The 12,573-nt window shown below is 24.8% G+C and overlaps 3 protein-coding genes across 5 annotated transcripts in view; 1 reads left to right on the top strand and 2 right to left on the bottom strand.

Moving 5' to 3' along the window:
• The window catches only part of LOC102679859 (A-kinase anchor protein 13), a 15,491-nt gene extending 10,346 nt beyond the window's left edge, over positions 1-5,145 (top strand). Inside the window, 7 exon segments of the mRNA XM_031509809.1 lie at positions 1-294; positions 385-614; positions 732-1,276; positions 1,623-1,828; positions 2,009-2,188; positions 2,259-2,959; positions 3,101-5,145. Coding sequence (XP_031365669.1) covers positions 1-294; positions 385-614; positions 732-1,276; positions 1,623-1,828; positions 2,009-2,188; positions 2,259-2,959; positions 3,101-3,338 — 2,394 coding nt within the window. The 3' untranslated portion in view covers positions 3,339-5,145.
• Positions 5,146-6,118: 973 nt separating this feature from the next.
• On the bottom strand, positions 6,119-9,053 carry LOC102679990 (WD repeat-containing protein 89). Of its 2 annotated transcripts, none has more exons than XM_006614371.2 (7): positions 8,554-9,053; positions 7,896-8,122; positions 7,404-7,738; positions 7,200-7,325; positions 6,945-7,039; positions 6,633-6,735; positions 6,119-6,564 (listed from the first exon to the last, which is right to left on the bottom strand). In XM_006614371.2, the coding sequence occupies exons 1-7, from the start codon at positions 8,715-8,717 to the stop codon at positions 6,409-6,411; spliced, it is 1,206 nt and encodes a 401-aa protein (XP_006614434.1). In that variant the 5' UTR covers positions 8,718-9,053; the 3' UTR covers positions 6,119-6,408. The 2 variants fall into 2 exon arrangements, with proteins under 2 accessions (XP_006614434.1, XP_006614433.1); XM_006614370.2 differs by having other exon boundaries at positions 8,497-9,052.
• A 932-nt stretch (positions 9,054-9,985) lies between these two features.
• Positions 9,986-12,573, bottom strand: part of LOC102680210 (probable ATP-dependent RNA helicase DHX35) — a 9,422-nt gene continuing 6,834 nt past the window's right edge. For both annotated transcript variants that reach the window (XM_006614372.2, XM_031509823.1), the window contains 8 exons: positions 12,332-12,494; positions 11,899-12,060; positions 11,667-11,813; positions 11,324-11,465; positions 10,958-11,244; positions 10,518-10,823; positions 10,250-10,403; positions 9,986-10,171 (listed from right to left, as the gene is read on the bottom strand). In XM_006614372.2, the coding sequence (XP_006614435.1) occupies positions 10,045-10,171; positions 10,250-10,403; positions 10,518-10,823; positions 10,958-11,244; positions 11,324-11,465; positions 11,667-11,813; positions 11,899-12,060; positions 12,332-12,494 (1,488 nt within the window). In that variant the 3' untranslated portion in view covers positions 9,986-10,044. The remainder of the gene's footprint in view (positions 10,172-10,249; positions 10,404-10,517; positions 10,824-10,957; positions 11,245-11,323; positions 11,466-11,666; positions 11,814-11,898; positions 12,061-12,331; positions 12,495-12,573) is intronic.

The following is a 12,573-nucleotide window of genomic DNA, read 5'->3' as shown; positions in this document are numbered from 1 at the left end:
CTTCGACGTCACTTTCGTTTAGGTCAACCAGATTTAGAACGCATGTTCCCGAGATTACGTGATCTCATTGATATTCATTTACGATTTTTACAAAAATTACGTAAGCGACAAAATACAAATCCTGTTGTTCCTACAATCGCTGATATATTAGTAGATCAATTTTCTGGAGAGAATGCGCAACGTATGAAGAGTGCCTATGGAGAATTCTGTAGCCGTCATAGAGATGCTGTTGAAGCTTACAAATATTATTTACGTCATGATCCTCGATTTGCACGATTCGTACGTCAATGTCAGGTAGCTATAATAAAATATATATTTATTTTATTCATTTTATACTTAATTGATGCAATAACAAAGGAATATATAATTAATGTTTATGTATAGTCACATCCTTTGTTAAAAAAGAAAGGAATTCCTGAGTGTATCCTATTTGTAACTCAACGTTTAACGAAGTATCCATTGTTAGTTGAACCACTCATAAAAACGGGTATTGCACAAGAAGAAGGTGAAGATTTACGTAAAGCTTTGAGTCTTGTTAAAGAAATTTTAGCTGATGTGGATGCATGTGTTGCTGATAAAGAAAGAGAAGATAGAAAATTAGAAATTTATAATAAGTAAGAAAATAATATTTTATTTAATAATATATATTAAAGTATATTTTTAATTATTTTTTTGCTTTCTTTAATTCTATAAATTCTATAAATAACATATTTCTTTTTATTGTTATTTAGAATTGATGCAAAGTCTTTTGCAACTTATCGTGGTACCAAGTTCAAAAAATCAGATATCATGGCATTTAATAGAATTTTAAAATTTGAAGGTACTGCATATTTAATGCAAGGTCGTGGAAAAATGACTGCCATTGTAGTAGTTGTTCTTTCTGACATATTATTTTTTTTGGCTGAAAGAGATCAAAAATATGCATTTTTTGTGCCTGACAATAAGGCTGGTATAGTATCACTTCAAAAATTACTGGTTCGTGAAAAGGCTGGTCAAGAATCTAGAGGTATTTATTTAATAAGTAGTAATCCAGCTGAACCTGAAATGTTTGAATTAAAAATTCAAAAACCTAAAGATAAACAATTATGGATACAAGCAATTAGATCAGCAGTTGAAGCCTGTCCACAAGAATTTGAAAATGAAATTGATACATTAACTGAAAACAATAATAATAATGAAATAAGAGATACACGTTCCTCTTCTATATCGTTTCTTTCTGTTGAAGAAAGACAACGTTTAATTAAAATTAAAGAGTCACATGTTCTTAAGATAATTGGTATGTGTGATATTTAATAATATATGTATATATGTATGCATATTAAGATATTTATAGAGATAGATACAAAACAGATACAAAAATATTGGTTGAGACTTATTTATTAAGTATATAAGCAATTTAAATATATTGGAAAAAGCGAGACTACAAAAAAATAAGATAATAGCGATTGAATTTCTCTGTTTTATATATTTATAAATCTTAATCAATATTTTTATATAACTTTTATATTTGTTTTTAATTTTTAGAATTAACTCTTCATTCTAGACATTTTCTGAATATATTAATATCTTGTATAAATATTATTAGATTGAATATATTAAAACCAGTTTATTATTATAATTAGGTGAATTACGTAAAAAAGATGCAGAACAAGCATTATTACTTGAAGAAAAAATCAACTTACAAATGCAACTTTTACATGCTGCAAATATTTGGAGTGCAAGTGAAAATAGTGATAATGAAAGAATAGAAAAAGTTGACAAAGAAATTCTAGATTATACTAGATTAGTTCATAACGAAGGAACAGATACTACACAGTTACGACAAGAGGTTATATTATTATATTTTTTTTTAAAAAATTAAATTTTAAATAATATAAGAAATTGTATTCATGAATATATAAAAAATTATATTATAAAAATTATATAAATAATATATAAATATTATATAAATAAACTATGAAATATCTTGAATAAATAAAATTAAAACTGAAAAATCATTTTTTTATAGGTGGTTGCAGCTATTCAAGAAGCAACAAAACTTGCTAGCTCATTATCTTTTACTGCTGGTGGTGCTACTCTTTCGAGAAGTTTGAGTTCTGCAGGAGAACGACATAGTGAAGCCTATGTTCCATCTGCTCTTTGTGTTCCTCGAAGAGCTGAAACATTTGCGGGTTTTGATCATAACAAAGTAAATATATAATATGTTACTACTTTAGCAATTAAAATAATAAGGTAAAATAATTATATGTTTTTCTTAGGAAAAATATCCATTACGAGAATCTGCAATTCATTCCGTAATTTCTCTTCCAAAAGTTAGTGAATTTATGAAAGAAAATTTAGATGAAAAAGAAAGTCAAGATACAGAAATAAATAAAGATCAACAATGGGCAGCAATTCGTTTATCTCATCATGTTTATAGGTTGGTCTGTATAATTAGTAATCAAATGACAACAGTTGATAGTCTACAGGCTCAATTAGCTGCATATAAAGAAGGAAGTATGGGTAAATCAAATAATAGACCTAATCCAAATCGACAGTTAGAAGAATTACGTAACTTACAAGATCAGTTAAGTCGAGAAAAAGCAGCATTTCGTTCTGCATCTCAACAAGAACAAAAACAATTAGAAGAAGAACGGACTGAATTGGCAAGGCAACGAGAACAACTGGCAGCAGAGCAAAGAGATGTTACACAGCAACGAGATCAATTATACCGACGACTCGAAGCATTAGAACGACAAGGAGTGACATTAGTTACAGGTTCTGCACCTACTTCTACAACTATTCATTTATCTCATTTGACGCAAGGAAATGATACTGTACAAACACGAAAATCACAACCAGATGCTAAAAGAATACCATTAAATTTAATTAGTGCTACTAATCAGCAAAAAGTGCAAAGTAATCTTCCTGTCAAACAACAATTGCCTTTAAAACTTGCTAGTGGAAGCAACAATAATAGGTATGTATAAATATTATTTATATAATTATTTAAAATATAACAAAATTAAATTAAAAAATTAATATTAAAATATATATACATATATATATATACACATATATATATTCTAATAATATATTTTTTATTTAATAAAAAAATTAGAAGTGGAAGTACAAGTAATAATAGTCCCGATCGACATTCGCGAACGGGAAGTAGTCCGGCAATTGTTACTGGGTCTACGTATTCTTCACCAGAATTAGGAAATAATCATGCTGGAACGAGTCATTCCTCGAATCGTTCGCTTCGAATTACACGATCGCCTCCAGAATATCCACATCAACAACAGCATCAACGAACAGAACAGCAACAACCTTTGGAAGAAGAAGTAATTTTTTTCTGACGTTTCTTTCGTTTTGGTCGGAAACATTCTCGATCTTCTCGTCCTACAACTGGCGAAGCTACTCCAACTTCCACGTTAACTCCCTCCCGAAATCAATCAAAAGATGCTCAACCTAGAAGTCGTGTAAAGTCATTTTGACTTTCAACATTTTCTCGGTAAGAATTTTGAATTATTTTCTTCATAATTATTATTAATTTCAATTTTTCTTGTTCATATTGTCTTTATATTTTTTTTTTTATTTGTTTCTAATATTTTCTTTTTACTTATTGGTATTTTTTCTCTTTTATTTCTTTTTTCTTCTCTTAATAATTTTATCTATGTTGTATATCGAAATACAATATAGTACACAAGTGATGCATTTAAGGTGTCCATAATAATAGTGCGACTATTAATAAAAAAAGAATATACATATTATTTTCAATATAAAATTAAATAAAGAATAATGTTACTTTTCAACTGCTACTGAAGGCAATAATATAATTTTTATGCAAATTCTCACAAAATCTATTATAAAAAAAGAATAACTATAAAATATATGGACAAATAAAAAAATAACAATTAATGCTCAGAAATATTTGCGGGAAAAAAATATTAAAATGGCTTAGTGAGATAGATCAGCCGATCTTGTTGAATCCTTATTCGTTATGTTATTAAGCCGACTGACAATTTTAGAAACATGATTTTAGACGAATCTTTTAAGCAAATCTGTTGCAATTTGCTGAATACAAGATAGAAAAAATACATTATTAGAATTGCATATACATGGATGTGTATATAGATATACTTTTTCATGACATATGTATGGCATTACTTGTACGTATGTTGAAAACGAAAATGTGTGAAAATATATGAATGAAAAAAGAAAAAATAATAATTCGTATGTAACATTTGTGACACGTACATGTGTGTGTTTGTAAATGTGAATGCATGTATGTGTACGAATGCCTGAGTGACCGCGGTAGCTATTCTTATACTGTAACTTTAAAAGTATTTTAATACGTGCTAAAACGACGGATAAGATCTATTATTATCAATAGTACATTGCTGTTACATGTGCCAAGCCACAGATTAAAATCATTAATTTTTTGAATATCATTACATCATTCCATTAATAAATATATATAAATCGTTTTTAATTTAACAAAATCAATAGCAATCCAAACTACATTTTACATTTTACATCTTTCTTCGAGATTATTCACTGCCATTATCATTAATCTGTAATTTTTTTCTTTTTTTCTTTTTTAAGTAACAAACTATTTTATTTATTGCATTATATATATTAAAATCGGCAATAATTTTTGATTGCTTAAACTATTTTATTTATACGAGACTTTCTTTGTGAAGAAAGTTTTTGAATATTTTGAAAGTAAAATTTATTCTAGAGAAAGTATTCTTTAAAAATTGATCATACTGCACGTTTAAGATATTAGATAAGAAATCTCGAATGTGGTTCTAGAATAAATCATTATATTTTTTGTTTTAGTATATATATATGTTTAGATTTTGCACGTATTTGCCTCAAAAGATGCTGTAACGTGCAATATGATCGAATAGAACAGCGTCGTCGAGGCACGATAATAAAATATATAACTAATTAATTTATCTTTGTAAGAAAACATAATACTATCAATTTATCTCAATTTTGTCTCAATCGCATACACACACAATCGTGGTGACAATAGTTCTTAAAAGTATTTCCGTAAGATTTAAAGATTATGAAAAAAAAAAATTTAATTCTTATAAGTCTATTATAAAAAAAAAAAAAAGAAAAAAACAAAAAAAAATAAGAAAAAAATACTGAGCATATATCAGCTCGTAAGGATATTGTCTATTGATTAATCTGTTAGTAGCCTTCATAGATGAGTGTTCGACTTCATTTCAAGAACACTTAATAAAATAAAACATTTTTAATGTCATGATGCTCATTATAAAAAAATAAGAAACATATATGAAAAGTTTTAATATTGGAACATAATTCCAAAAAATCATTCCACAGTTAGATATTACAAAATATATATATATATATAATATAAATTATATATTCTTTATATACATTAAGAATATTGCACTATGTCAAATGTAGCTTAATACAATTAAAATTTATTGTTATTAAATATTATCCTTGTACAATGAAGTCGCACACCATCTTCAGGTGTAACGCGAAGAATCAAATTGGAATAACAACTAAGAAGTAGTGCGGCGGCCTACATGCGTCTTTTGGCATCTAACATATTTGATGCTGTTAGGCAGCATAAGTTTAAAAAAGGATATAAAGAATTATTAATAACGCGGTTTTCCACGTTTTAGTGAATCTTTATATCTCTGACGCTCATGGGAAGTATTTTTGTACGTTTACTCTGTACCTACTATTTTACTCTAAAACTATATCTATTGTTATCATTGTGATACTCGCTACTGCGATCGTCTTTGGAAATGTTAACATAAAATTATATCTAATAAATAAACGCGTATTTGTTAAAACGCGTTTACTCATAAATCAACATTAATTCTCTTAAAATCTAACAAATTAAATTAAAAATCGTTATGTCAGTGATATGCTAATATCAATTGTTACTTATTATGTTATTTGCTTAATTATTTCATTAAGATTATCATTTATTCATAAAATGTGTTTATTTTATAACAAATGCATGTCGTAAACATATTTTAATCACTTCTTATATTCCGAAATAAAATCATTTTTTCCGGAAGGCGATCCATAAAAGTTAATCTGTTACTTAGCGAAAGTAAATAAATATTTACGATATTTTTCTTCCTGTTTCAATTCTATACAGATATATACATACTGATATGTGATTTACATTCCTTAACGTTTATATATACATATGCTACATTTTTCGATTGATACATGAATCGCTGTTAAATCATTAACCGCATAAGGAAATAATATCTATTTATTATAAATGTACATACAACTGTTATTGTAATAAAGAAAAACGTGAGGGAAATGTACGATTATGTTAATGTTACGTAATATTTCTCTTCTGTTTATTATATTTACTTACAAAAACTCTTTTTGCATTTACAAATTTTTATCCTATCAATTTTAATATGGCTTAGTTCTGTGTTGACGATCTCGTCCTTTGCCAGTACCAATTTTTGCCATCAATTTATGGCTAGAATTTTGTTGAATAGGTATAGTTTCAGTTTGTCTCCAAATATTTATAAGTCCACCTTCACCTACTGTTATTAAGGAACCACTCTGCAAATGATACATTAAAATATTCATTATATTAAAATAAATTTATATTATTTATATTAAAATTATACCTTTTCATGTAGCCAGCTATCACGTACTATTTGTTTATTTCCTATCATATTATAACATGTTTCTAATCGATCATTTATGATATTTAAACATCTCAAATTTTCCCTAAAATTTTATAAGAAAAAATATATAAAAATATTGCACTAAATAAGATTAATTAAAATAAATTAATTAATTTAAATAAAATGTTGAAATTTAATTAATGTTACAAGTTATGATGTCAATGTTATAATATATCAAGATATTATATTATCCTATTTTATAAATTATTTAAATCATATTATAAATGTTTAATAATAATTTATATTATTTACCCTTTAACATTACTAGAACCTGCAAGGAGAAATGGTTGTCCAAGTGCATTTGAAGCATGAAATCTAACTATATAACAATCATCTGGATCATCATTCTGAAAAAAATAATATAAATTATTATTTTGAGATTGTTAAGAGATTGTGTTTAGATATAATATTTTATTTTTTTTAATTTTAAAATTATTTTCAAATTATTTGAAATTTGTTTTTTCTATAAACATCAATAATAATATAATTATACTATTGCATACTAACTTGAGAAACTGTTAGATTACTACGTTCAAATTTAGCATATGGAGTTGCTCCATCACAATCCCAAAGTTGTAATGAATTATGTGTTGTGCACCAAAGATTATCATCACTTAACCAGCCTATCCTATCCTTTTTTTTTTAAGATATATAAATTTCAATCTTGTTTATATACATTTCAGATTTTATCTATTTAGAATATTAGCTTACCACAGATGATTCAGTATTTAAGGAATAAGTTAATGCAGAATCTTCTGATGGCTGTGTAAGGTCAAAGACATTAATCAGTCCATCTGTACTACCCGATGCTAAGACATCCTGCTTACTAGAATGAAATGCCAAAGAGGTTACATCTTCCATATGAGATTCCCAATATCCGCCAAGAAGATTATTTTTATCATCCAATTTTGAATTAGTATGTCGACTATCCCAAAATAAAATAAATGCATCTCCTCCAATATGCTCAGTACCACCTGCTACAAGTTTTTCATCACAACTAACATCAAAACTGCAAAGAGGTCTCATTTTGCCATCTTCTGTACTATCTAAAAATAAAAGAAAAGTATAGAGATAGAAATATAAATATAACAAAAAATATATAAAATTTATAAAATTTATATGAATTATATATATAATGGAAAATATATGGAAAATATTTATATTATATCAATTTCTACTTCTTAGAAGAACTTTCTTACATACCTTTAAACCTTGCAATAACTTTGCCTTTAGCTCGTAAATCACATGCTGTAATTTGTCCATTATTCATTGCTGTGTATAAAATATTTCTAGAAGTAGGACTGAACCTAATACCAACAATAGGTGCTTGATTATGAGTTAATGTAATAGTCTGGTTTAAACTTTCCCCAACAGAATATATTACACATGTATGATCAGATAAAGCAGTACCAATTCGAAATTCTGGATCACTATACATAAAAATTAATTTATAGTATATCTTGAACAGATTTTTTTAAATATATATAATTAAGACAATTCATGTCAAATCCAAATATAATATTTAATATTTTTTAAATATATTTTTATATAATAATAATATTTTTAATTTTATAAGTAATCAAATATAACATAATATAAAAATAAACAAATAATGTTACAATAATTAAAAAATTAAATTTCAAATAATTTAAATTTCAAAAAATATTGATATAAAATACTACATTATTCAATAATAAAAAAATATATTTTAAATAAAATGGAGGGAAAATTGCGTGATGCTATTTAATATTTTGAAGTAAAATATACATAAAAATTTTTTTAAAAATTATAAATTAAGAAATACTATACTTTTTTTAATAGATTTGACATAAACTGCTTCATAAGAAAAAGCAAGATTTGCCTTTGTGTTCCACAGACGGCAAGAATATAATTATGATCAAGAGATACTGCTTCTTCTATCGATGATATTAACTCGCTTTTTCTTTTGACGGTTCGATTATCATCATGTTTACGTGTACCATGTTCAACACTTAATCTTTTTAATGATTCAACTATTTTAGCCATGCTGCTCGTTTTTAAAATTCCGAGCAGATATTACAAAATTAAGGTTAATATCACGTTTGGATTATAGCCATACGTCTTCGAAAATATAAAATATTTGTCACTTTGAACAAAATCGAAACTATTAGATTTTTTATCTTTAACTTTCTTTGTTTGGCGTATAAAATTATTTAATGTAAGTTTTTTTTTAATTTAATAATAAGTTTTATCAGACTACGCCGAACAGAGAAGACGCGATTTTTTTTTTTGACATCGGTAGGAACAAAAACTAACGTAAACTGTGAAGTTTGTTTGGTGTTCATTAAGATAAAACCATTACTACTTTATCGATAGATGGATTTTTCACAATCACAGACTATGTATAGAAATAGACTAATAATGCAATATATTTTTGTGACATATTTCTAGAACTCTAAAGCATTACTATTTTCATATCACTGACAACAGATTATAGAAAGTTATTTTAACATTCATTATGATAGAAATTAAAATTTAAATAAAATTAAAAATAAATAAAAAATACTTTTATCATGTCCATATACTTTGATATTGTCAAGCATTACTCAATAAAAATACCAAGATTTAAATAAACATAATAAAAAATCTTAACCCAACAACAAAGAAATAAAAAGAAATTTAAAACGTTCTATCGGAAAATGACGCTATCGAAAATTCATTTGTCTTTAAATTTATTTTCATTATTTGTGATCTTGGAAAATATTCTTAAAACATATAATTAACTGTTTGGACAATTAATTATATGTTTTAATTAACTGTTATTGAATTTAAGATAACAAAGATTTAATATCATATAGTTAAAGAAAAATGTATTAACCTACAAATTTTTTATATCATTTAAGATTTACAAAATATATTTATATATTTGTACTTCATCATTTAATTCTAATAATAATTTGTAATCACTTCATATATAAATTATTTTTAAATATTTAAAAAGATATAATTTTATTTTTGGAAATTATAATATATTTTTATTGTAGAATTAATTAATGAATTAATTTTATAATTATTAATTAATTATTGCATTGTAGTAGATTTTTAAGATAATTTTGTATTAATTTTATGAGTAAACAATAAATTATTAAATAATATATTTTTTTGATTTTTAAAAATATTTAAAAATTTTAAAATAATTATAAAAAAAAATATAGATATTTAATATATAATATATATGTATTAATAATATCAATAGTATATTATATTAATAGTATTAAATTATAATTTATTAAAAAAAAATATTCAAATTAAACTTTTTATTTTCTTTAATAAATTATTTAATAAATTATTTTGAGAATATATAAAAATTATATTAAATAGGATCAAGAGATGTTTTTTCATAAAAATGAGGTGCTAATTCTAATAACCATTCTGGTTGGATCACAGTTATATCCTTCATATACGTTTTATTTGTTTGTAAAACTTCATAGAATAATAACCTTGAACAAAAATATAAGAATTGAACACATTAAATATATTATTATAAAAATATAAAATATTAAAGTTAATATACAAACCATTGTGGTTGCTGAAGTGTATATAAACAACTATTTGGATGTATATATAAATCTTTATTTCCACGTATTGTTTTATATGTTCCAGTATAATGTAAATAAGCCACTTTTGAAAAAAGTCCAGCGGTTATACATTTTAAAATTTGTTGTACATTTCCTTGAACAAAAATAATTGTTATTAAAAAATTTTTATATTTATATAAAATATAATATTATATTTATATAATATATTTATTTATTTATTTATAACAATATTTTTAACTTAACTTACGATTACATGAAACCAATGGTATATTTAATTTTTTCATCATAGAATGCATTTGCGTTCGAATTTCCATAGCTCTGCGCAACGCTTTATTATTAAGAAATTGTTTTTGACACCAACTACTTGTTTTATTTTTTTCATATGCAATATATACATTAAGTAATGTTAATAAATCTCCCTCTTCAACTTCAAATTTTCTTTGTGCTATTCTTGCTTTTATAGCAGCCTGGCCGCCTGCTGGTCTTATGAAAACATTTTGTACTTGAAGCATTGCTAAAATCGTTGATATTTCTTCGGAACATCCCATTTCACCTTTAAAAAGAATTAATTAATAAAAAGAATTAATTAAAAAATTATTTGACATAATCAAAATAATTATATATAAATACATTATTAAATTTTGTTTCTTTACTTTAAATTAATAATTTTTTTATTAAAAATTTTACCTGATACTATAAGAGATTTTGCTAAAACGGGTTCTAATGGCATTTCTGCCATTGTTATACCTAATGGTGTTGTTAATTCTCCATTACTATCAATTGCTCCTAATGCATAAAGTAATTCCAGCCCAGTAAGAAGATTTTTACTTGGTGGAGCAGAAGGAAAGTTAAATCTTAATACATTATCAATTCCTAATGCTTTTAGTTGTAAGATGGCAGGTGCTAAATCCGAACGTTGCATTTCTGGCGGTGTTGTCTCAAATAGTTCTGAATATGCTTTTTCTGTGTACAATCTACAATATTACTTATTAATATTTTTAATATTATAAATAAACAAAAGTAAACAATTGAATGTTTATACAAATCAAATACCTATAAGCTTTTCCTGTTCGAACACGACCTGCTCGACCAGCACGTTGATCTGCGGAGGCTTTAGATATCGGAACAATTATAAGAGAATTTGTTTGAGTTTCTGTTTCATACCATGGAATTTTTACAAAGCCACAATCAATAACTAGATTAAAATTTCAATATTTTTATTTTTTATTATTACTGAATTTTTTTATAAATTTTTATTATTACAAATAATTAATAATTAATAATAATATATTAAATAATAATAATATAAATATGTAAATAATAATATAAATATGTAAATAAATTTTACTTAAAATATAAATAATGAATACTTTATAAAAATATATTAAAATCGTACCATAAATTATATTTGGAATAGTAATTGATGTTTCTGCGATATTCGTCGCAATGATAACTTTACGAGTATCTTTGGCAGCTCTCCAAAATACTTTCAATTGTTCTGAGTTCGGAAGAGATCCATACATAGCTAGAGGTAAAAGTTTCACTACAAAAAATATAAAGACAATAAAATTTATCTTAAATGTTAAGCAGTTATATAATGACGATGATAATATCGTATTTAAACTCACATTTTCCTTCCTTTATAAGTTTTGCATGCTCTGATAAAAGAGAAACTGCTCGATCTACTTCATCTAAACCTGTAAGAAATGCTAAAATATCACCAGGTTCTTCGTTTTCATGAATTTTCATGACAGTATCTATGACACTAGTCACATAATTAGCCACTGGTTCTAAAATCAAATACAACAAAATATAAGAAATTAATTTCATATGTAAATATATTTATATAATTATGTAAATCATCCTACAAATATTCTAAAAAATAGAAAATGAAACAAGAAAATTAAGCAAAAAAAAATCAAAACATTAATAAATAAAAAATCGCGAAAAATGAAAAAAAATATATTGTAATAATGATTGTAAATATGTTATTTTTATATTATTTTATTATTTTTTTGTAGGATGATATAATATTATATATTTATACATATAAATATATACCTTTTATAAAAAAAATATCTACTGGATATAATCTACCTTCAATAGTAAGGATAACCGCAGTATCTTTCGTTGAATCTTTTGTTGTATTTGTATTGAAAAAATCTCGAAGTTGTTCTGCATCAACCGTAGCAGAACAAACAATAATTCGCAAACTTCTTCGTTTCTAAAATATTTATAAAATATTTAAAAAATATTTTTATATTTAATGCATCTTTTATTTATATAAATATAAATAAACATAT

This window comes from Apis dorsata, unplaced genomic scaffold (assembly GCF_000469605.1).
Source record: "Apis dorsata unplaced genomic scaffold, Apis dorsata 1.3 scaffold_176, whole genome shotgun sequence".
Taxonomy (NCBI): Eukaryota; Metazoa; Arthropoda; class Insecta; order Hymenoptera; family Apidae; genus Apis; species Apis dorsata.
Note: the sequence above shows the minus strand (reverse complement) of the source record. Positions and strands in the feature narration are given on the sequence as shown.